General features: G+C 34.1%; 1 protein-coding gene across 1 annotated transcript in view; it reads right to left on the bottom strand.

Moving 5' to 3' along the window:
* Positions 1–24,926, bottom strand: part of LOC136042118 (alpha-aminoadipic semialdehyde synthase, mitochondrial-like) — a 102,462-nt gene continuing 77,536 nt past the window's right edge. Inside the window, exons 12-17 of the mRNA XM_065727016.1 lie at positions 18,214–18,296; positions 15,342–15,591; positions 9,485–9,748; positions 6,366–6,573; positions 2,954–3,130; positions 1–241 (exon numbers count right to left, since the gene is read on the bottom strand). Of these exons, the coding sequence (XP_065583088.1) occupies positions 126–241; positions 2,954–3,130; positions 6,366–6,573; positions 9,485–9,748; positions 15,342–15,591; positions 18,214–18,296 (1,098 nt within the window). The 3' untranslated portion in view covers positions 1–125. The remainder of the gene's footprint in view (positions 242–2,953; positions 3,131–6,365; positions 6,574–9,484; positions 9,749–15,341; positions 15,592–18,213; positions 18,297–24,926) is intronic.

Below are 24,926 nucleotides of genomic sequence, written 5' to 3'. Positions count from 1 at the left end.
TTTATTAATTAAAACTATTTATTAAATTCAAAACTAGTTAACAGCGTAAAATGTTATCACAAACTAACAGTTACTGGTATTTTAAAAAGAGGGTATTCTAAACAAATTCAAAATATTTCAGATCTCTACAAGATCTCGGACTTTTCGGAAGCGTTAATTCCTTCAGATCTGAGGCGTTTGAGCATCGGACTGTAGATATCTTCAGTCAGCGGTAGTACCATTCCTTTTGTCTGAATTTCACCTAAAATCGTACATGAAAAAACAATAATCGACCAAGACAAAAATAATTAAAAAAAATCTAGGCGAAGAAAATAATAAAAGGACTCCATAGTAAAATAAATTATTTCAGATAAAAGATAGAAGAGTGAATGTGATCAGACTTTTCGGTGTATATAGACAAACAAAAATAAAAAGCCACAAAACGGTTCTTGAAAACAGGATCTGAGGGTATATACCATAATAAAGGATTCTTTAGAACAAGGACTGGACCTCTTATCCGCTTGAAGACTTATAAATAACCTAAAACAGAGCCGTCCCTAGGGTTTGTGGTATCCAGGGTACCTCTCGGCTAAAATATAAGCAAAAATGCCTAATAAAAGTGAAAAACTTGATCAAAAGTGTGCAATCCCCAGTGCCCCCCCCCTCTCTGGCTGTGGTTTCTGGTTCAGCTGAATATTGTACACACACCTGCGTTGCATCAAGCATATCAAGACTGCGATAATTTCCGGGTCATTTCCAAAATTTCCATAAAACACTATTTTTGACCGATTAATTCTCCTATACCTAATAAATTCCGATATCAAGATAATTTTAACAAAAGCACAGTTTCATTTCAATATTTTGAGAGAAGCCCAACCTGGTAATTAAGAAGTGTTAAAACAAATATTTGACATAAATACAAAAATGAACAAAAAATATTTTAACTGTAACAGTCTTTCTATTTTTAGAAGAATTGATATTTGAATATTTTTAGGTGAGCAATGGATTTCCTGCTTAGAACGGGAGTGACTCTCCAATATGACCTATTTGTAAAACTCGAAAAAGCAATCAAATTTATGATGCAGCTTTCAAATTCTGCAGAGACAAAAATAAGTGTGAGCACGGAGAAAAATCCTATACTGTTCATTGTAGTTTTTTGGAGCAAAATTTCGGCAATTTTGCATTTTAAACAATTCGTTCAGTGGCAGGTTTATAGCATAGAGCCCAAGCAGTTTAAAAGAAAAACTTAAGCTCGCATTTTGCATTTTCGGCAAGTTTGGGATAATTTTGCATTTTCGACAAGTATCGGTAATTTCTCATTTTAAACATTCCTTTCGGTAACAGGTTTGTAACACAGAGCCTAAGCAGCTAAAAAGAAAAAACAATTTTGCATTTCGGACAAGATTCGGTAATTTTGGATTTTAAAGAATCCTTTCGGTAACAGGTTTATAACACAGAGCCCAAGCAATTAAAACGAAAAAACAATTTTGTATTTTCGACAAGTTTCGGTAATTTTGCATTTTAAACATTCCTTTCGGTGACAAGTTTGTAACACAGAGCCAAAGGAGCTAAAAAAAAACAAACAATTTTGCATTTTGCTTTTCCGGCAAGATTCGGTAATTTTGCATTTTCGGCGAGTTTTGGTGATTTTGCATTTTAAACATTCCTTTCGGTAACAGGTTTATAACACAGAGCCCAAGCAGTTAAAAAGGCAAAAAACTTGCATTTAGCATTTCCGGCAAGTTTCGTTAATTTTGCATTTTAAACAATCTTTTTGGTAACAGGTTTACAACACAAAGCCCAAGAAGCTAAAAAGAAAAAAACAATTTTGTATTTCCGGCAAGTTTCGGTAATTTTTCATTTTGAACAATCTTTTCGGTAACAAGTTTGTAACACAAGAGCCCAAGCAGCTAAAAAGAAAAAACAATTTTGCATTTTGCATTTCCGGCAAGATTCGGTAATTTTGCATTTTAAAGAATCCTTTCGGTAACAGGTTTATAACACAGAGCCCAAGCAATTAAAAAGAAAAAAACAAATTTTGTATTTCCGGCAAGTTTCGGTAATTTTGCATTTTAAACAATCTTTTCGGTAACAGGTTTGTAACACAGAGCCCAAGCAGCTAAAAAGAAAAAAACAATTTTGCATTTTGCTTTTCTGGCAAGATTCGGTAATTTTGCATTTTCGGCAACTTTCGGTAATTTTGCATTTTAAACATTCCTTTCGGTAACAGGTTTATAACACAGAGCCCAAGCAGTTAAAAAGGCAAAAAAACTTGCATTTTGCATTTCCGGCAAGTTTCGTTAATTTTGCATTTTAAACAATCTTTTCGGTAACAGGTTTATAACACAAAGCCCAAGCAGCTAAAAAGAAAAAACTATTTTGTACTTCCGGCAAGATTTGGTAATTCTGCACTTTAAAGAATCCTTTCGGTAAAAGGTTTATAACACAGAGCCTAAGCAATCAAAAGAAAAAAAAATAATTTTGTATTTCCGGCAAGTTTTGGTGATTTTGCATTTTAAAAAATCTTTTCGGTAACAGGTTTGTAACACAGAGCCCAAGCAGCTAAAAAGAAGAAAACAATTTTGAATTTTGCTTTTCGATAATTTCTGGCAAGATTCGATAATTTTGGATTTCCGGCAATTTTCGTTAATTTTATATTTTAAACAATCTTTCAGTAACAGGTTTGTAACACAGAGCCCAAGCAGCTAAAAAGAAAAAAAAAATTGCATTTGGCATTTCCGGCAAGATTCGGTAATTTTGCATTTTAAAGAATCCTTTCGGTAACAGGTTTATAACACAGAGCCCAAGCAATTAAAAAGAAAAAACAATTTTGTATATCCGGCAAGTTTCGGTAATTTTGCATTCTAAACAATCTTTTCGGTAACAGGTTTATAACACAAAGTCAAAGCAATTAAATTAAAAAAAAAAATTGAATGAAAAAGCAATAAAAAAAACACAAGAATTAAAATCTCACCATCGAGTACCATTTTTGTGGCAATTGCAGCTGGATAACCAACAGTTTTTGCCATTGCTGAATAGCCATTGGAATCTCCATAGTTAACAAGATTGATTCCTCTCTTCTCTCGCTTACCATCTGGCCACTGGATAACTATTTCATGCCGCAGGATAACAAGATCCCTATCGCCTTTTCCTGAAATCAATTAAGGGAACTATTTAGGGTTATACTTACAGTGACAGTCCAAGCAATACAGCCTAAACAATATCCACTCTAGCCTTTAGTAGTTTTCTAGAAAGAAATTATCATTCTAAAGGCATATGTTAAGGTATAGTAGGATTTAGGTACTCGTTTAAAACGAGAAAAGATCGTCCGTTAACGGAGTAGAAAGAGGTCATTAGCAATCATTTAAAGGAAAGGAAATTTTGACTTCATAGAAGGTGTAGAGTGAAGATTTGTACAAACAGAACTGAAAGAGGAGCATACAAAGCTATTTAAAAGAACCCTCGTTCAAAGAAAAAAGAAGAAGTGTCCGGATATCAAACACTTTTTTGGAATTTTAAAGAATTTGTTTAGCAATTGATCCTAGCGTTGATATGAGAATTAAATATAAATGGCAAAATAAATATGAAAATAAATAGCATCTATCATTGACGAATTAGCTTTGTATGTGACGTAATTTTTTAACTCGGTAGTTTTCTCAAAACTACCGAGTTATGGGAATCATGGTGATCCCAGTCATCCCATGACTGAGTCATGGAAGTCTTTCCACTCATGAAATGACCCTAAAACTGTATTTTGAGGTCATAAGATATTCTATAATGGTGTTACCATGACGAAATTATGAAAAGCACATAAATGCGAGCATTAGCTTTCTAATGACATTAAACACCTCTCTGCAACTTTCTACTGCCCTATTAGTACCGGAAAAATAAAACAGAAAAATGGAGACTTATCAGAGTTTTCGGCTCTTCTTAAAAATTTCCATAAAATTGTTTCCCCAGCAAACTTTTATTATTAAGATGAACCTAAATAATAGCTACCATGCCTGAATCATCATTAAGAGCAAATTTTTCTTGCGGGGCAGTGCTTTTGTTTAAAGTGTTTTTCAAGGTTTTGGTTACTATGGGCCGTTTTCTTTATACTAGGCTGCAGCTATTGCTGCAACCATGAGATTCAGGAGTGTTCGGGCACTAGGCATGAAAAGTTTCGTTAATTTTCAAAAATATCAGACCGGAGGATAAATTGCTGTTTTTAGGGTAGAGGGGAGAGGAAAAGCAGCATAAAATAAAAACAAAGCATTTACACAAGCGTTAACCAATAAATAACACAATTTCATTCGAGTCAGTTTAAATCACTTCTAAAAAAAAACAGACTGAATTAAATTTTTTTAGTTATATTGTTGATTTGAAGAGGGTGGAGCCGAATGGGGTTATTTGAATGAGGACTAAGTTAAACAGGGCTGGGTTAAACGGGGGCTGAGTTGCAAAAGGATTGAGTTAAATGAGGGTTGAATTGCACAGGGGTTGAATTATATGGAGGTTGAGTTGTTCAAGGGTTGAGTTATATGGAGGTTGAGCTGCTCGAGAGGGTTGAATTACACGGAATCGAGTTAAATGAGAGCTGAATTGAGTGGAGATGAGTTGCACGAATATTAAGTTAAGTGGGGATGAATTGCACGAATATTAAGTTGAGTGAGGGTTGAATTGAAGGGGTATTGGGTTAAAAAGGGTTTGAAATGCACGAAAGTTCCAATTAAAAAAATTTGAGTTGCACGAGGGTTCAGTTGCACAAATTTAGTTGAATGAGGGTTCAGTTGCACAGAAATTTAGTTGAATGAGGGAACCGGCACTAGCGTATTTATTAGCTTATTGTCTTTCAAATACAATCCCCGACAGACCTAAACATCACCTTTAGCACGCTAAACTAAACACCCAAATAAACAAATCCCCTTTGTAACCTCTGACATTTTAAGTCCAAAATTAACTAGCCTCATATTCAACCTCTTCTTCACTCCTAAATAGTAATACTATTGTCTTCTTAAATACTATATTAATTAATTAACTTTTGTTATTAATATGTTAATTAATAATATGCTAGATTATGGGTAACTTAATGACCAAATATTGTGGTGTTTATTACTAGATTGTTATACCCACAAAATTGCAGCAGTCCACCGTTACTACTTTCTTTTCCTATACCAAATTTACCAAGACTAGAACACCCTCTATCCTTATTTCAACCAGCCTAGAAATGAAATTTTCAAATAAAATACAATATCTCTACCAGGGATCCTGTCTATTGGTTCTTGTAGATGTAAGTAGAATTCATCTGAATCACTACTATCTTCATCAATAGGTTTTACAGGGCATATACTACTATACTATACTACAGGGCCATATACTACTATGATTGATACATTGCGTTGTTTAATCGTAAAATGAGCAACTAATATCCTATTTTTCATATCTTCCCAAACATAAGCAAGACCCAAGAGCTTCCTTATTCATCATGAGTCCTACTCCTTCCCTATACTCTCCACCATTTCTGCCTGATTAAAATCCACCTACATTAATGATTTCTAGCCCCTAGGATAATATGATTTAATAAAATGCCTAATAAGTAAGCTTTGTAAACTAATTGTCTGGGATCCGTTAATAATTCTTCATTAGATAAATTCTAAAGTAGAGGGTGGTTCCTACATCACGATTACCTTTGATAAAAAAATTAAGTTTCGTTACAAAATAGGCCCCTCGCCATCAAGTAGTAAAAAAAATTATGTCCAAACCATTTGTGTTTTACTTTCTACGATCACATAACAACTGAATATTTCTTATTCAAGTCAACACTTTAATAAGTGGCACTAAGTTTTAATAGAATAGAAATTCATAAAACTCAACATTATATTCATAATATTCAATAAAAGTTCTATTGCAAATTTATGAAATTCAATAAAATAGCGAGAAAAAAATCAATGCCAATAGCATAAATGCAATATTAGCTACATAACAGCCTCATTGTCATTAATGATAAACAGTTGACATGAGAAGGATCCAGGGATATGCTTTGGCACAAAATCAAAGCAAGCTAACAAAAAATTATCAGGATATCTAGAAACGATTTTGGAAATAAGAGCTTCAGCGCTGTGTTTTTTTCAGAAAATAATTTTTTTTCAGAAATTTTTTCAGAAAATGGTATAACAGGTGTTGGTTTTCCCTATCTTTTCTACAAAATGAACAAAAATGAAAAAATAAAAATCAAATTTCAATTTTCGAAAAAACGAGCTAAAGAGATTTTACAGGTTCATGAGGTACCCTACGAACATATATCATGAATCAAACAGACTAAACAGGCAACTAACAGATATCATCAACCCACAGACGTTTACAAATTTCGTTCACAGTTTTTTAGGAACGTACAATCTACTTACCCAGGCTCAGTCTCTTTGAAAGATAATGACTTAAGGTGTCTAGTGGCGATCCACGTTTGGCCACAGGGTCATCAGAGAGTAAACCCAAGGTCTCGATGGCATCAATTCTTTTTCTATTGAAACCAACTCTTTCATAAACTTGTTTCTTGAAATTCTCGTAGAATAGGTTATCATCCATTATTCCAGAGAGTTCACAAACAAGTTGACGCTAGAAATCATAACATGTACAAATTAAGCAATGAACTTCTGGAAGTGAGGAAAACCCCGATAGATTTGTCGGGAAACGCTGGACTCCGGGGGGGGGGGGTGGGGAAGTTGGTGTAAGTTTTAAAAGTAAATCTTTTCTTTTGCTAAATTCAAGTTATAATTTGAGGACATTTTTTGGGCACAAAATGTTTCATGCGATTAGAATTAGCATTTTTACTTGATAGTTGTTGTTTCTGTGTTTCTATATTTCTAAATAGTCAACAGCACAAAAATGTAGCACAGAAAATGAAAAATTTCAGTGCAGCGAGCAACAAAACTAGACCAGAACATTTCAGAGAGGTATCGAAACTTTTGCCTTACCAGATATAGTCTGAATTTATTGATGATCGGTGCAAAAGCGGTTGCTAGTGCTTATAACTTTGAGCACTTTGCTCAGTAATCGGAGTTCAAAGGAAATAATTTGAAAAATTCGATCACTTTAAGCATATTTTGAATACTGAGGTTTTGGGCAGGAGTTTCCGTTTTTTTTCTTGAAAATAAACTTTATTTTAGTGGCCAAGGGTTTGAAACAAATGAAATTCTGGCTATAGGCAGCTCATTGCGCTTAAATCATCATAAAAGAAACACTTTAGAAATTTTTTGATAAGCTTTTGATTCTAGAACAGATATTCAAGATAGCCATAGGTTAGCTCCATGTATTTTTTTTAGACAGAGCATAAAGTTGTCTATGATTTTCTTACATTCTTCTACAACATTTTTCTCTGCATTTTTTTCCAGGTCAATATAGCCATCAGAATCCGTGTGACCAAGGCTGCTCTGCCTTGGTCACAGTTGATACTGTCACAATGATTTTTCTGATACAGTTGATACTGTCACATTGTGATACTGTCACAATAATTGGTCACCTTTGGTCACAATGATACTCTGTGACCAAGGCTGCTCTAACGAAAAAATAATCTTTGAGACATGGGATATTGTGGGACTTCTGTCTTGGAGGTAATGAGGCAACCTCCAACAATTCCTTTCCCACAATCTTGTAGAAGTTTTGAAGAGTCTTTTTCATACTGGAACCAAGTCATAAATATAAGTAACCGTTACTAACAACAGGTTTCTTGAGGCGTACCAAGGGACTGACTACTTACAGAACGAACGGTTCGGGGTATTAAATATACCGAGATCTCGATCACGCAGTAGTTAACTCCTCAGTGTCATCAGTTGCTTGGAAGATTCCCACTTTACGGCCCCAAATTCACAATGAAACAATTGATTAGTGAGTGAATAAAGGAGGAATACGAAAAAAATCAACCGAAGTACGGTATATTTTGGACATTGTAGGAAATACGTGAAAGTTTGCTATGAAAACACCCCATATAAAAGACATTGTGTGGTACAAGGCATTATACAAAATAGAAAAGTTAGAGGCTAAATTAATCATACCCATTGCTGAGCCACTGAAGCTGGAAACACATAAATTTTGCAAAAGCAACTTAATACAAAGACAATGACTATAAACTGCCAAGATCTAGCAAAATTCCACTGAAAAAAAAATCCCGAAAAATCAATTTAGATAGATTCCACGCTTATCTCTTTCATAAGAATAAAATAAAAAAAAAACAAAAATACAACCAATTCAGGGGGAAAACAACCAGAAAAATATTGATGATGAAATTGTACGACAAAATAGCATTTTGTCTGATCAAGATTTGTCCAAATTTATACTTGCATTGCCCTGAATGAACAGGGATATCTTTCTTACATGTCTCTTGGCAGTAAAGAGCTCAAACTCCTAAACATCCAAAGTTGTGTTCTATCTTCAAGTAGGAAAGACGTCGTCAGAGGAAAGACGATCCAAATGATATATTTTGAGAAACTCGTGCCATAAAAATAAACTTGCCAATGGACAACAGATCCACCTGACACATATGATCACGCGCACATTTACACGTGACGAGAAGAGAAGTCTACCCAAGAAAAGTTTCTGGTACAGTTTTATATAATTTACTTACTTTTGCTATTAGACTAACACCCTCCTCCCTCTGTCTATGTATTATGTGTTTGTATGTATTATGTATATGTGTGCCCCTCCTCCCTTCTTTCGGCATATATTGAAGCTGTTTAAACAAATATTTTCTTTAATGTTAGCTGGTGGTTATTGTTCTTGAAATATGTATTCAAACGTTACAAGACTACCGTTAGTAATGTGCTCATTATTTTTGGAGTAAATTGGAAATTATAATTTATTCTAAATTTATCCATAATTTATTCATAATTTAATTTATTTTACCAGCTATTCCGAACTTTATTACAAACAAACGAAACATTTACTTACAAGCATACGGATTTTATGAATTTCTTTGAGTTATACCCGTTATTATGTTTTCAATTGTTTTTAATTATTAGTTGTTCGAAGGAATCCCTTCAAACATGTTGATATGGTCACATCTGCTGGTACTAAATGAGAATACCATGAAATATGCAGCAAAGAAAAAACTATGAAAGAGTACTCTTTTTTTAGGTATAAGAATTCACAAATTGAAACAAACAAAAACAAGTGATACATACCCAGGTGATTTCAGGCCCTGATTCATGAAGAATAGGATGATTTTGAGGATTCAGCAAACCCAACATTTGCATACCTTTGACATTTTCACAAAAGTCACAAATTGGTATTTGTAATGTCACAAATACCTTTGACATTACACTCAAATTGAAACAAACAAAAACAAGTGATACATACCCAGGTGATTTCAGGCCCTGATTCATGAAGAATAGGATGATTTTGAGGATTCAGCAAACCCAACATTTGCATACCTTTGACATTTTCACAAAAGTCACAAATTGGTATTTGTAATGTCACAAATACCTTTGACATTACACACAAATTGAAACAAACAAAAACAAGTGATACATACCCAGGTGATTTCAGGCCCTGATTCATGAAGAATAGGATGATTTTGAGGATTCAGCAAACCCAACATTTGCATACCTTTGACATTTTCACAAAAGCCAGTAAATCTCAGAGTTCCTCTAAGAACAGTCTGTGCCGCGTCAATTCCATAAAACTTGGCATATTGGGTGCTATCTCGATTGGCGAATCCCTCCAAAGCAAATGCAGGCAAGAATTCTTGCTTCGTTGCCGATTCTAAAAGAGCTCCACCGCTCGGAATCTCAAGAACCTAAAAATATACGTAATGACACCAAGTGACAATAACATATCAGTATCAATAAAGTATAATATTGTATCAATAACTTATCAGTTGACATATTTTTACAATAAAGCAAATAAAAAATACAATTTTATTAGCATTTAATACAAGCTTCACACTCAAGCAATATAATAGCTACATCATGGCTCACAGTGTTGCCAAATCATGCAACAGTAGTATTGACACACCAAGTATTTCAACCTTGTCTATTAGCGTATGTCACAAAAAGTTATCCCACCGCTATAATATTTAGCTAGAATTCGTAGTGAGTGACTGGTTCTTACCTTTTCTCTTCCTTACCTTAAGGTATGGTCCCCTACCTTACCTTTCATTTTTTCAATGAATCTCAATTGTTGATGATCAGCACAAACAAAGATCTGTGTATACTTTTTGTTTTTTAATACCTTTACAACGGCGCTAATTTACCCTGGTCAATAAGATCTTACAAAACATGCATATAGGGGACCTTTCCCTTAAGGTAGGAGCATGTTCTCATGCTCTTTAACTTGCCGTTAATAGAGTGTGACAAAGGAGCACCTGGTGAGAACGCTTACATTGCCATAACCAAAAGTGAAATTGACGGATGACTTTTTCAAAGGTATAAAGGTACATTGACTTTTCAAAGGTACAAAGGTTCTGTAGTTCAAAGGTACAACTATACTTCAACATTATCGGTTTATATCTGACGTATTTATGAAGCTAAACCCCTAATAAAAAAAAACGACACATTTTTCAAAAACTCGATTGGCGTTAAAAACTTTTTACATGAAATTTGATGTTAGTACAGAAAAAAAAAATTAGACCTCACCTGATTGGCTTCCACGTGGAAAATTTGGAATTGATAAAAATAATCAAAAATTTTTAATTAACAAGCTTGTTTCTCTATGGCATCAGTCTAGCTAGTTCATTCTTTCATTAAACAACAAAAATAAAAAGAGCAGATAGCTATGAAAATTATATGAGTAGTTTTTAATATTTAGTTTGTTTTTTTAGAATAGTTTATGTCTGATAGTCCCATGTAAATTAGCATGCTGAATACTATTAGATAATGCAGTACCACCTCTACTGTCAAATACAAGATAGTCTCGGTTTCTAAAATACCCCTATGTTTAGCCCTCTAGTACCATAGAACCTATGTTTAGCCCTCTATTACCATAGCCCCTAGTACCCCCTGTATTGGCAAATACAAGAGTCTTGGTTTCAAAAATTGTCCCTATGTTTAGCCCTCTAGTACCATAGCCCCTAGTACCCCGTGTATTGGCAAATACAAGAGACTCTTGGTTTCGAAAATAGCCCCTATGTTTAGCCCTCTAGTACCCTAGCCCCGAGCATCACCTCTATTGTCAAATACAAGAGAATCTCGGTTTCTAAAATAGCTCCTATGTTTAGCCCTCTAGTACCATAGCCCTTAGAACCACCTCTATGGTCAAATACAACGGAGTCTGGATTTCTAAAATAGCTCCTATTTGTAACCCTCTAGTACCCCCTCTATTATCAAATACAAGAGTCTTGGTTTCTAAAATAGCCCCTATGTTTGACAAATTATTCAGAAATACATAAAACTATTTAACAAGGATTCACGTTTAGAAACATACAGAGTGCAAGGCTGGAAAACACCAAATGACAATCTTTAATTTATACCTGAATCTCAGAGCGACACGCTTGGAATAGGCTAGTGCACTTTTTATTCTTTGGGGGGGGGGAAGCAATAAGAGAGGAAACTTTAGCACTATGAAATGTGTTTAAAAGCAATTAATAATACAAGCATCACTGATAGTGCGGAGCTACCTTGCAAAACTAGAAACAAAATTTTCAATTCAGTCAAAGATCTGTATTCATTTGAACCCACCATGAAATTTATTTACTACTACTACTACTACTACTAATAACTCACTGCAGCACCAAGCCGCCTGAGGCCAACACAGCTACGCACGCTCCTCCTCCAACCTAATCTATTTAACGCCTCCCTCTTTACACCCTCCCAGGAAGTTCCCATTTCCTTTAAATCCTTATTTATGACATCCTCCCAACCCAGACAAGGACGACCTGCTTTCCGTTTAGCCCCAGACGGTTGGCCAAAAAGGACAATCTTCGGTAATCTGTCATCCTTCATCCGTAGAACGTGGCCTAGCCATCTCAACCTTTCTTTCATTATAGCCCCAGAAAGCGGGATTGAACCACACTTTTCGTACAACCTACTGTTTGAAATACGGTCAGTCAGCCGGGTACCCAGAACAATCCGTAGGCAATTTCTCTGGAAAACATCTAGTAAATTTTCATCTGCTTTTCGGAGTGTCCATGCTTCAGAGCCATATTTGACCACTGTCATCACTGTAGCTTCCAATATTCTAATCTTGGTTTGTAGGCTTATCTTTCTATTCTTCCAAACTTTTTTTAACTGTGAAAAAACACCCTGAGCTTTAGCTATTCTACTTTTAACATCTTCACTGCTCCCACCATCTTTACTAATAATACTACCAAGGTAACTGAAGCTCCCAACCTGATCAATCTTTTCGTTACCTAAGGTCACCTGTTCATCTTCACTTATTCCTAACCTTAGTGACTTAGTCTTCTTAACATTAATTTTCAAGCCTATTTTAGCACCCTGAACTCGTAAAACCTCTAAAAATTCATTCATTTTGCTCACACTTTCATCTAATATGCTTAAATCATCAGCATAATCTAAGTCCAGGAGCGTTCTTCCTCCCCATTTGATTCCATGGTCTCCAATTGCCTTTCCTGTGCTCCTTAAGACGAAGTCCATCAAAATGATCCATATAAAGGGGGATAGAACACAACCCTGCTTAACTCCTGATTTAATACAAAACCAGTTGCTAACCTCATTTCCTACCTTAACCGCAGCAGTATTATTCTCGTACATAGCGCAAATCACTTTAATGTATTTTTCTGGTATACCATATAACGATAAGACCTTTGTTAACGCTGTTCTATCAACAGAATCGAAAGCTTGCTCATAATCGATAAAACTAAGGACCAAAGGTGTTTGACAACGAACGGACTTCTCAATTATTAACCTAAGAGTGAAAACATGGTCGACACATCCTCTACCTTTTCTAAAACCGCATTGTTCTTCCCTTAAAACTTTGTCTACCGCATGTCTCAGTCTAAAAAGTATCATATTACTCAGTAATTTGCTACCTACAGAGACCAGACTAATGCCTCGATAATTCCGACATTCACTCTTGTCACCTTTCTTATACAGTGGTTTAATTAAGGTTTTCCTAAAATCATTGGGTACTTCCCCTTTTTCAAAAATCATGTTCATAATCTTCAGTAGCTTATTCCTAACCTCAGAGCCACCATATTTAAGGAACTCATTAATCATACTATCAGCACCTGGGGCCTTATTATTTTTTAATCCTTCTAGTACTGTCGCTAATTCTTCCTCACTAAACAAATCTTCCTTCACATCCAAGGTATCACAAACTTTTTCATTTTCATCTATATCTTTTCCTGCAACTGTATCTCGGTTTAGCACATTTTCAAAATGTTCCACCCATCTTTCTTTAACTTTTTCCTTATCACTAATTGTGACCCCATTTCTATCTTTAACTGGGACTAGTCCGGATCGGCTACTCCCTTTCAATTTATTAACATGCCAGTATAATATTTTACTATTATGCCGTCTAGCCGCATCTTCCAGATCCTCAGCAATTTTATCCATCGCCTCCATTTCACATCTCCTTAGTTCATATTTTAATGCTTTCTCCACTTTCTTTACATTCCTTTTGTTTTCATACGACCTATCGCTCAGATAATTCTTATACAAACCCCTTCTACTCTCTATTAAACCTAAAGCTTTTTCACTAATATTCCTAGTTGCTGTCTTAGCACTCTTCCCTAGGACACCATCAGCAACTTCACAAATTGTTTTTCTGAAATTATTCCATCCATCTTCCACATTGTTAAATTTTAAACCCTCAAGTTTAGTACTCAACTGTTCCTGGAATTTTTTTCTCAAATTTTCATCCTGAAGTCTACCAACATCATAACTTTCCGGGAGGGAGTTACTCTTCCGAAATTTCAGCTTTAAATTAACCTTAGACACTACTAGATGGTGATCTTTACTTTTAACATCAATAACGGCACTCCTATACACCCTAGTATCTTGTATTGATCCTGCTAGTCTTCTGTTTACAATAACATAATCAATAAGGTTTGCTGTCTTACCATCACGTGAATACCATGTCAACTTATGGGCCATTTTGTGACCAAACACCGTATTGGTTATAACTAGGTTGTTATACCTACAAAATTGCAAAAGCCTATAGCCATTACTGTTTTCTTTTCCTACACCAAAATTACCTAGGCTAGGATACCATCTATCCCTATTTCTACCAGCCTGGGCATTAAAATCTCCTAGCAAAAACACCATATTTCTACCTGGTACCCTGTCTATTTGCTCCTGTAACTGTAAGTAAAATTCATCTGAGTCACTAGTATCTCCATCAGTTGGTTCAATGGGGGCATATACTACTATAACTGATACCCTAAACTTTTTAGTCATAAAATGAGCAATTAGTATTCTATTATTAATACCTTCCCAGCCTAAACAAGACTTAGCAGCTTCCTTATTCATCATGAGCCCTACTCCCTGTCTATGTACCCCATCCTTCCTTCCTGAGTAAACAAATTCTATGTCACCTAATTTCATGCTTCCTACCCCTGGGATATGAGTTTCTGAAACTCCTAATAAATCCAGTTCAAACCGTCTGAATTCGTCAGTCAAAATGTCGATGCGATAGTCATTTTTTAACGTAAAAAATTATAGAAACCTTCTATTTGGAGTATTTCCTTGCGAGACGTGGGATTGAACCAAGAAATCTTAGACTGGAAACCTCAGCGTTATCCACTACGCCGTCACAAATATATTTAGTTATAAGAATATTATTTATTTAGTTATAAGAATATTGTGAGATTTTGACTTGTCGTGTGTCCTGTGTGCAAAGGTGAAATAGCTCAGATGCACTAATAACATAACAACAACAATTTATTGAGAATTAGTTAACAACCCTCCATATTCCAAGTTTTCAGTACAAAAGTTAAGAAGTTTCAACTTATTTAATAAAAACAAGCAATGATTTTCAAATATTTTCTAAGATTTGCAATGTATGAATTGAATCTTAAAGTCCTAATGAACCATAGGAATATACTGCTGAAGTGGAAACTTCTTCAAGAAGTGAAGAGTTGAAATGGCGAAGTTTGGTATCTTCGAGAGGTAAAGTTCAGTTGTGCAAAGTTGTTCAGTTGTAAAGTTCTCGAATATCTTCGAGAGGTAAAGTTCAGTTGTGCAAAGTTGTTCAGTTGTAAAGTTCTCGAATATCTTCGAGAGGTAAAGTTCAGTTGTGCAAAGTTGTTCAGTTGTAAAGTTCTCGAATATCTTCGAGAGGTAAAGTTCAGTTGTGCAAAGTTTTATGTTCACAATAGATCTATTTAATACTGTGAATTACACGGTTTTATACGACATATTAATTGCTGAAAATTTTAATACTTAGAGAGAGAGAGAGAGAGAAAGAGAATAAAAGTGGAAGACAGAATTAACCTGGCCGTCCTGGAGATATTTTGCTCCACCGAGGGTATTCATTAGAACTCCTTTTGGACTCCACGAAAATTTGTATCTCAAGGGATTATCCGAACTCTCAGGTGCTGGAAGCCCTCCACAATATGATATAAATGATAATATTTTCCCGCCACCTCTCTTGACTTCATCAAAACATTCCATGGCTAATAAGTGATCGATGCCTGGGTCAAGTCCGACTTCATTGACAACAGTAATTCCAGCTTGCTTGGCCCTAAAGTATAAAATCAAATGATTTGTGAGTAAAAAATTGCAATAAAATCTATTTTTTTATTTGTTCTCAATACTTAAAACAAGATAAAATAGTAAAATCTTAGACACATCTTCATAGACACATGAAATGTGAGAAGAAAAAAAGAATACAGCGTAGGTAAAACAATACAATTCAGAAAAAAATATAGGTTCAAACTGCAGCAAAAAGTTATAAGTGGCAAGAAATGATGAAAAGAATTTGATTTGATTTGTTATTAAAATGGAGACTAAAAAGGGCGCAGAATGGTTTCTAAGCAATTTATACCAAATGTGATAATAGCCCAGCTATGCTAGCAATTGCCGTGGTGACATAACAAAGACCCAGTTCTAACATATTATGGAAACACGACACGGTGTAAAAAATGAGTACTTAAATAAGTACTAATAATAATCGTTTAAATAAGTACTAATAATCGTTTAGCCCTTACTAGTGCTGCGAGTTTAAGTACTCCAGTGCTTCTCCAAGCCAGTCAAGTAAGATCAATAATTTTATTAGTATTAGTTTATATCAATTAGTGATCGGTAGCTAACCAGCAGTCACTAACAATTTTCTACGAATACGATATGAAACAATTGGTAACTCTCAGCTCTGAAAACAATTACAAAACAAAGATAGGGGATACCTGAAGCTTTTTGTATTATTTTTTGCCAATCATCCAACAGACCCGACTATTATTTCGCATCAAATCATTAAGAAAAAGAAACATTTACGATGAATAACGATTAATGAAACTCTTAGAAAACCTTCTTTAGCATTCGAAGTTACTTTAGCGGTAATAGTCTGCACGGTAAAAGATGCGATTGCGTGATAATAAGACTAATACGATAGTTGACTTCCATGTCTCACCAAAAACGAACAACTAGAGTTTGTTAAATTCACAAGAGTGAGTACATACACTAATGAGGGTGCCACCATAGTGCCACCATATTTTCATTTATTTTTGCTCGTTTCAACTTTAATATTACTCTTTTTTTCACTGGAATATCTTAAAATTTTATTTATCTAAGGAAAGACAGATTTTAAACTTTTACTGGTAATAACTACCATAAATTTGTAATGATAAAAAGTACGTTTGCTAATTATCTTCTTTTACTAATAATTCTATCATTCAGTTTCCTTTTAATTTGACAGTCTGTCAAATTTTGATGATCAAAAGGGACTGTACTTCCAGAGTTGAGACCGTTTCGTTTTATTCCTTGTTCATAGTATCTATGTCAAAGAGTATGGGTACCTTATAAGCGCTGAAACTGGCACTAGTGTCGACAAAAACAATTATCATCATCTAACGTTTGACGACACTTAACAACTTACTCAATGCAATAATAAAAATAATCAATTTAGTTAGTGTAATTGGTAAAATTAGGGAAGAAATAAGTCTCTGTGCTCAGTTCCTGATAGAAAATGAATACAGAGGTTGAAAAAAGACCAATTGTCGACCAAACGCTAGATGGCATTGACAGTTGTTTTGTTATCAACATTAGCACAAGTTTTCACTCTTAAAACTTACTCATACTCTTTGATCTATGCTAAAAACACTAAAACAAACCTCATTGGAGTCATGGAAAGAGAAGAGATTTGAGCCCCAAACTAGAAAATTATGTATGTCTTTTAGATTTCTAGGAATCACTTCTTAAAAAATCATTAAGACATGACAAATCATTAAAATCATTGATATATTATACATACATTAATTTACCAATAATGGTATATTAATTATTGGTATTAATAATTTGGTTAGGGGACAGTGCCCCTAACCAAACATAACCTTGCCCCTAACCTTGCTTTTGTGCATTTCCACGGACTTTTCGATAAAAGCAAGGAGTTCCACAAGTTCAAGTCTGAGACTAATAATTTTAATTTAATAATTTAACAGCTAAATAATTTAATTAGAAATTAAATATCTAATAAAAAATTTAATAATTTTTATTTACTGTTTTTGAAAAAAAATTATTCTAAATTTTTTTCTTTCAAACGCATTAACAGCTTCACATATATATTTCAAGTACGGAGAAGCAGCAGCTCGAGTTTGTTTTGTACAAAAATAAAAATAAAAGTAAAGAGGAATTGAAAGAAAATAAAAAGGTTCTATTAAGCTGTCACAGAAGCAAACAGAAAATGAATCATTAAATTTGATATTTATCATTACATTTAACTAATGAATAACTGAAAATGATGAAATGATTAAAATGATGAATGATGAAAATATATTATTACATTTGATATAATAGTTATTTGTAACACCTAAGCGCTTTCAAAATTCTTACTTCCATTCATCCTTTCCCCTACCACAGATACTCTAATGGGATTATATCCTTTCCCACCAGGACAAAAATTGAATATATACCATATTCTGTAAGATAATACCAAAACAGACTTTTACAGAAATTGAAGAGAAAGGCGGATTTTCTTAGTTTTTATAAATATTTAAATATTTTTAGTAGCTTCCTAAATTCAGTCGTTGTGAGACTGTTAGGTTTGGTTTGAAAAATGAAAACATTGTTGGTTTTTTTTTAGTTGACTAGAAAAAAAGGGTTTCACAGGATAATTCCTGACTAATAAGAAAAGCTTTGGATTCATACTTACGCCTCATCCAAGGCCATCATAGCAGGTGAGCAGTAAGATGCAGTTACTAAATTTGTACCAGACTGAATACATTCCTCAGCTACCTTTAAAAAAATTAATGACGTCAATTAATAATTAAAATAAAAAAAAATTGATGAAATTGACTTAGTTTTCGGTTGTTAAATTGTTTAGCTCTAAGGAAACAAGAAACTGGATGAAAACTGGCCCCTATTTCAAACTTCGAAACCAACTATTTCAGCAGCATTAGAACAATATTTTGCTAGTTGGCAAATACCTTTCAGTAAGCCAATGAGACCACAGAACTGCAGAGCTTACTTATTTGGACCACAGAACTAGGCCTCGTATTACCAGACTCCCAAAAGGTACGTTTTAACTACAGAGAAAAGACACATGACAATTGCTAAAAATAACTTTATTTGTTGTCTAATGTATTCTAACGTTTTAAGGAATTAGAAACTACAAGTAACATAAACCTGTAACATTACTAAGTTGAATTAAAAAGTAAACTTAGTTAACTACTCCACAAATAACTTTTCCCGGGGTGCTTTACCTAAAAGAAAATACCTTGTTTTTGTTTCCTTTACCGTAGGGGCAACATGCCGGACGCCGTTTTTACATTTAACATTGCGTAAATCGGAGACCGAGCGAAGATCAGTCTCCTGGCATTAAGACTTGAGAGCAAAAATAAAGTCCTCTATTGATTCACCCTTAAAACGGTACTGGATTAACAAATTAATAAGTCAATGTTTTTTATTGACAAACTAGGTAAAGAAGAGATTAGGCACTTACTACTGACATTAGGATTTTAGTTGATTAGGAAATTAGGATTTAAGATAAGCTATAAGCAGAAAAATGGTGACGAACGAAAAAGCCTACAGTCTCTTTGGATTTTACCAGTAAGGGCAATACGGCACCAAATGTTTTGTCTCGAGACTAGCTTAAAATCTTTCCCTACAGCAGAGACTCGTACTGTATAAAACACAGAGATTAAATCAGTTTTATTACGTCCCCTTATAACAAAAAAAAAACTTTTACAAATTTTTGGCCTCAGTCAATCTGTCAAACTGTTTGTTACTGTTTTGTTTAGGAGTCTTTTTAGCTTTTGATGAATTTTGTTATAGCCTTATATTCTTTTTATTTAAGGATCTTATAGATATTTCAAAGATCTTACAATTCTTTTTTTTTCTCAGTTAGCGCTTCATAAAACATAAGTCGTGTAAGTCTTAGAAAAATACATAAAATAAAAATCTCTGTTTTCTGTCTTGTTTAATCGTCATTACAGAAAAATCAAAGAAACTTCCCAGGATACATATTCAATAAAAGGCAGTTCAAACTACAGAAAAATAAAAGCCAAATTTAAAGCTTTGCCCCCCCCCCAACAAAACAGGGGTATCAAAGAAAAAATAAAAATTTCTTAGTAAAGCAATATTTTATGAGTTATCTGACTCGGATAAACTGCCTAGAGCCAAACGAAAAGCAGGTCACCACCGAAGGGGAGGGGAAGGATTTCGCAAGGAAAGATTAGGGGAAAATGGGAACTTCTTGACAGAATGTAAAGAGGGAGACTTTAAATGGATTTAGATGGAGGAGCGTGCTGGCCTTTGGCGGCTTGGTGATGCAGTGAGTTGTTATCAGTAGTAGTTATGATCAATCCCCGGTTAGAATAACTGAACCTAACCTATCCTCCTCCGCTTTTTTTCTTCAGATAATTATACAAAATTTTGTAAACATTACTAAAATTTTAAAATGGAAATGCTGTTTGCAAAACTAGCTTAATTAAGAATTGTCTGAAGTTCGCTTAACAAATTTTGTCAGACAAAAAGAAGAAAAACCCACAGAGATACTTTTAACTAAATAAAGAAACAAAAATATGTTTCCTTTTCGAATTCTTTGAATTTGGCTTAAACAGTGCCGCAATTCATTTGAAGTAAGAAACAAATTTCCATAAAAAAATGATCCTTCATTAATTAAATCATTCTTATAGTTAAATTCAAAACATAATAAGAACAAAATGGAAACAAATTATTTTTAGGTAAGTTTATTCTAATTTATGAAACTCATGCTACTAATGTAGATAAAACTGTTTGATATGAGTCCATGTTCTAGCTCTTTGTTTATGAAACTATATCTATATTTTAAAGTTGTTATTATTTCTTTTCTCAAAGTCTTGTTATCAAAATAATCCTGGTCTTTGCTTATTTTTCGTTCCACTTACATCGAGTAGCATATCTTTAATCTCTCCAACTAAGTCTAAAACTCCTGATAACCTCGGGTATACGCTTATTCAGTATATCATGGGGTTATGTTGCAAACTTCGAAATCAGGGTATTACAAATATTTAATTAACATAGTTACACATTCCTTGATATTGATCCCCCCCCCTATGATCCAAAGGACCCTTTCGTTCTTTTGTCTACACCTAACCCTTTGGTCTACTCAATTCTTGTCCTAATTGTTCAAGTTCCTAAACTTTGTTCAGCTTTTTGAATAACAGCCTTGTCTGTTCGTTTAATTTTTGATTAAACAATGAAAGACGCATGTTTTTCAGCATTTAACCTATACTTATTTTGGAGCGTGTCCTAAAATCATTTAACAATAAGATTTTTTTATGCTCAGGATTTTATAAATTTAGCGTTGGAATCTCGATTACTTGTAGTTTTTTTGTATTTTAGAAAAACAGTTGAAATAAAAAGGAAAATAAAAGGAAAATTAAATGACACCTGACGCTCGGTCCAATAAAATAAAAAGAAAAGAAACCTTCCAAGTTCTATGAGTTTGACTTCAGCAACATTGACCTTTTTATACCAATGTGAAATCGAATTTTCTTAAATTACTTCTGACAATACCGAACATGCCTGTAGATAAAACAAAAAATAAGCTTTTACTTTCATGGGTCTATAGCTTTGGCACTAGGTTAAACGAATTATTTTTTAAACTTGGTTATAGTCCTAACTTCTGTCAGTAAAGGTCTAGTTGGAGGACTTTTCACTCACTTAAAAAGTTGGATCAACAGCACCAATCAGGGTACACGAGTGTTATAAAGTACCCGACTCCAACCCTTAAGCCTTTAAACATTGGGTCTTAAGCCTAAAGCCTTTGGGGTAATTTCGTCAAAATCCTGGTGTCGGTTGGGGGTGGGGGGGGGGATTAGATGGAGCCAATTTCCCCAGATCAAGTGAAAATGACAGTGAAAACTGAAAAATGAGCCATACAGTAACAAAAAAGGTAAAGATATACTAAATAAAACTGACCCTTTTCTGTGGATGCTTGGATTAGGCCTACTCAGGCTTATCTTAGTTTTGATAAGATTTTTGAAGAAATGAAATTTCAACAAAGGAGGGACAAACTGGGGTCTGGGGGGCAACCTTGGGTCTGGGAGGGTCAGTTGCCCTTCTGCTTCATAGATAATTACGCCCCTGCTTGTCAGATTCTTTAACTTTGAATCTTCTCCCTCAAAAATCTTGGCAAAAAGCCTTCTTTCTTTGACTAAGTACGTTGGTAAGGCAGTTTCCTGGGGGGTTTCCGTTGGGACAGTTTCCTGGGGTTTCCATTGGGGTGGTTTCCTGGGGCAAATAAATTTTTCGGGTATTACCTTATTTTCTATCACAAAAGAAATGAACAAAACTAATGGGCTAAATTTGGCAAACCTTTCTGTCTTTAAAAATTCAAGTTAACGATTTGTTAAATCCCTAAGAAATCTTCGCTTTCAGATGAAAGCTACACCATCTTAATCTATTTGGTGCTATATATTTTTTTTAGCTATTTTTCGCTGATTTTTCATCGAATCATTATTTGTAATTTGGCATGCGCTACGACCAAAACTGCACAATTGCATATGGAAGTCTTTTCGATTAAAAATTGAATTCCCAAACTTTCCTAAATTTCTGAAGATATATATGATTGTAATTTTACACTTATAAAAATGAAAACATTTTTTGCCTTCCCTGCCTCCGTCTCACACCTATCCATACATAAGAACCAGAATTTTATGACTTTTTTCTGTTGGTTAATAATAAATTTTGTTTTTGTGTAAGTTTCACCATTGTTGCCGCACTGGAACGCGAAAAAAAAGAAAATAAACACAAACTAACTAGGAAAATTTGACTATTTTTTTTTTGTCCATAAAAATTCAAACACCCAGTACGCTTCTTTCAAACTAGGTAAATACCACCGAGGTTTACAATTACCTTTTGATATATGCTATTAGTCTATGACATACAAAGGCATTAAGTCTGAGAGATTTTCATCCTAACGTAAAAAAAAATCGATTTTTATATTTGTGCTTTACAAAATAAAACTAGGCAATAAAAGAGATATTTACAGGATCAAAAGAGAATAAGCATTCTATAGATACATTTAAGGGGCAAATATCATAAAATAGGATAACTTGTCTTTCTAAAGATATTTTGCTAGGAAAGTAAATAAAATGATTGGAACATTAATCTTGAATAAGTTTAACAATAGCACATAAATGTATAGCTTAGGTTTTAGCTATTCAATAAAACATACATTTTATTTTGATTTCAATCTGATAACAAGATGTTATGGTTGTACTCTTACGTTTATCTTTTTTTTCTTTTTATACTCTTTTAACAGCTAATTAGTAGCAGCGCTTGTCTTTTGTCACAGCAATCAGGAAAGTAACATTTTCTAGAGCTCCATGATGACACATTTTTTCGTTCATTTTCGTTCATTTTTCGTTCATTTTCGTTCATTTTTCGTTCATTTTGCGCAGGATTTCACACACGTTCTTTGTTCTTAAACTTAGCACCCGCTAAGTGGCAAAACTACTTACAAGCATCGAACGTCTTTTGCATTGAAAATTGAGTTACGGGGTTTTCAAAATTTTTAAAACGTCTTTGGTTGTGGCAATTTTCATTTAGCCAGTGGGAAGAATTAAATTTCATTTTGACTCCTAATTGTAGCAGTTGCATCACATGAACAACGCTCCTTGAGTACTATGACGAAAGTATAACAGTTCAAAATAGGGATGAAACCTTTTAATCGACAGTGAACAGATATATAAATTTTTAACTGGATATTTCGAATACACATACAGTGTTCATCATCAGCAGTAAAATTAAGAGTTTTACTGCTGATGATGAACACTGTATATGTGTTAGAAATATCCAGTTAAAAAATTTTAAATCTGTTCACTGTCAATTAAAAGGTTTTATCCCATATTTTGAACTGTAATACTTTCGTCATGTAAAGACAGTGTGGTCTTCGAAGTCATCTACCTTGGGTACTATGATACTAGCGTCGCCCCTACAGTGTGTTGCTACAGCTGCATTCGAACTCTGGGTTGTATATTATATTACCAATAATTACCAAGTATTACCACATTGCCAATATACTATTAGCATTTACTATTAATGTAATTTTACTAATACATTACCATATACAATATACTATTACAAGTATTACCATATTACCAGTATTACCGTATACAAATATTACCAATATATTACCAACGAGTTATGTATATTACCAAGCTGAAATCAAACCCACTGCACCACCACAGAACTTCCTTTTTACTTTCTTTGGTGCTTTAACCAATTCAAACTATTAGATTTAATTTTCAACGTCCTTGGTACTTTCGAGACTTTACAGCTTCAACAACTTTGCAAATGGCTCTTGACTGCAAATACATGTATCAGACCTTAACTCGTCTTAATGCACCCTTTAAATCTCGTTTTTCTCCTTCCTTTCAAATGCAGTCAAGAGCCAGCTTCTCTTTTACTTAAGGTCTCAATAAGGCCCTAATATGACCTGAAGGACCTAAACTTGACCTGAAGGACCATTTTAAGAAGACTACCCATGTTTCTGCTTTGACCTGGAGTGCTCCAATTTAAGTTTGAATATAAACATTGTTTGAAAGAATTTGGATTAAAAGTCAGAGACAATACTGAGGCTTGAAAGCACCCTTCGGCTGTTAGACCATGGTCATCTTGGTCTACGAGGTACTTACAATTTTTCCTGGTTGTTGTATCTGCTGTAGGTTCCTGATATATAATTTAGGCTAATAAAGATAATTTTTAATATTTCTTATATCTCCAATAATTTAGAGGAGGAGAAATTTCCCTTCATGTGATTACGAATAAAAACGCACTACAACGGCGTAGTTTCACAATATTAAAGGTTGTGCTTATAATTTTTCTTCTATGTATTTGGGGATGCAAAAAAAATTCGGTTTCGCGTCAGAATAAGTTGTTTTAGTCCGGTCACCTTCAAAGATGGGGCGTTTGAAACCTGTACATATTACATCACTTTTTTTGTGTGTTCCGGCTAGATTTCGCCACAGAGGGAAAGTTTCCACAAAGGTACTACCGTATCCCCTCTAGCAAAAACTCACAAATTTTACGAGCCGATGAACCACATATCTTTAACTGGCTGCCAAGTAAGTGTTTTGTTTCAAAAACATTTAAGAGTACTTTGCACAAACACAGCTGAGGTTCAAGTGGATGCAAAGTCAGATATAATATTTCTAAATCACTCCAGTCTTAAGTGTTGCTGTTGCTAGCCCATATCAAAACCATAAAAAGAATTTGAAAATACTTTTCAGTGTCATAACTTGGTATGTAGATCCGATTCTGAAAGATTATTCATCTAGCATAGCGAACTTCCGAGTTAGCGAATATCTCTTTTTCTACCTTTCATAAGATCCAGGTTTGATTCCATTGCAAGCATTCCTTAAATTATATCCAATTTTT

Source organism: Artemia franciscana, unplaced genomic scaffold (assembly GCF_032884065.1).
Source record: "Artemia franciscana unplaced genomic scaffold, ASM3288406v1 PGA_scaffold_67, whole genome shotgun sequence".
Lineage (NCBI taxonomy): Eukaryota > Metazoa > Arthropoda > Branchiopoda > Anostraca > Artemiidae > Artemia > Artemia franciscana.
Note: the sequence above shows the minus strand (reverse complement) of the source record. Positions and strands in the feature narration are given on the sequence as shown.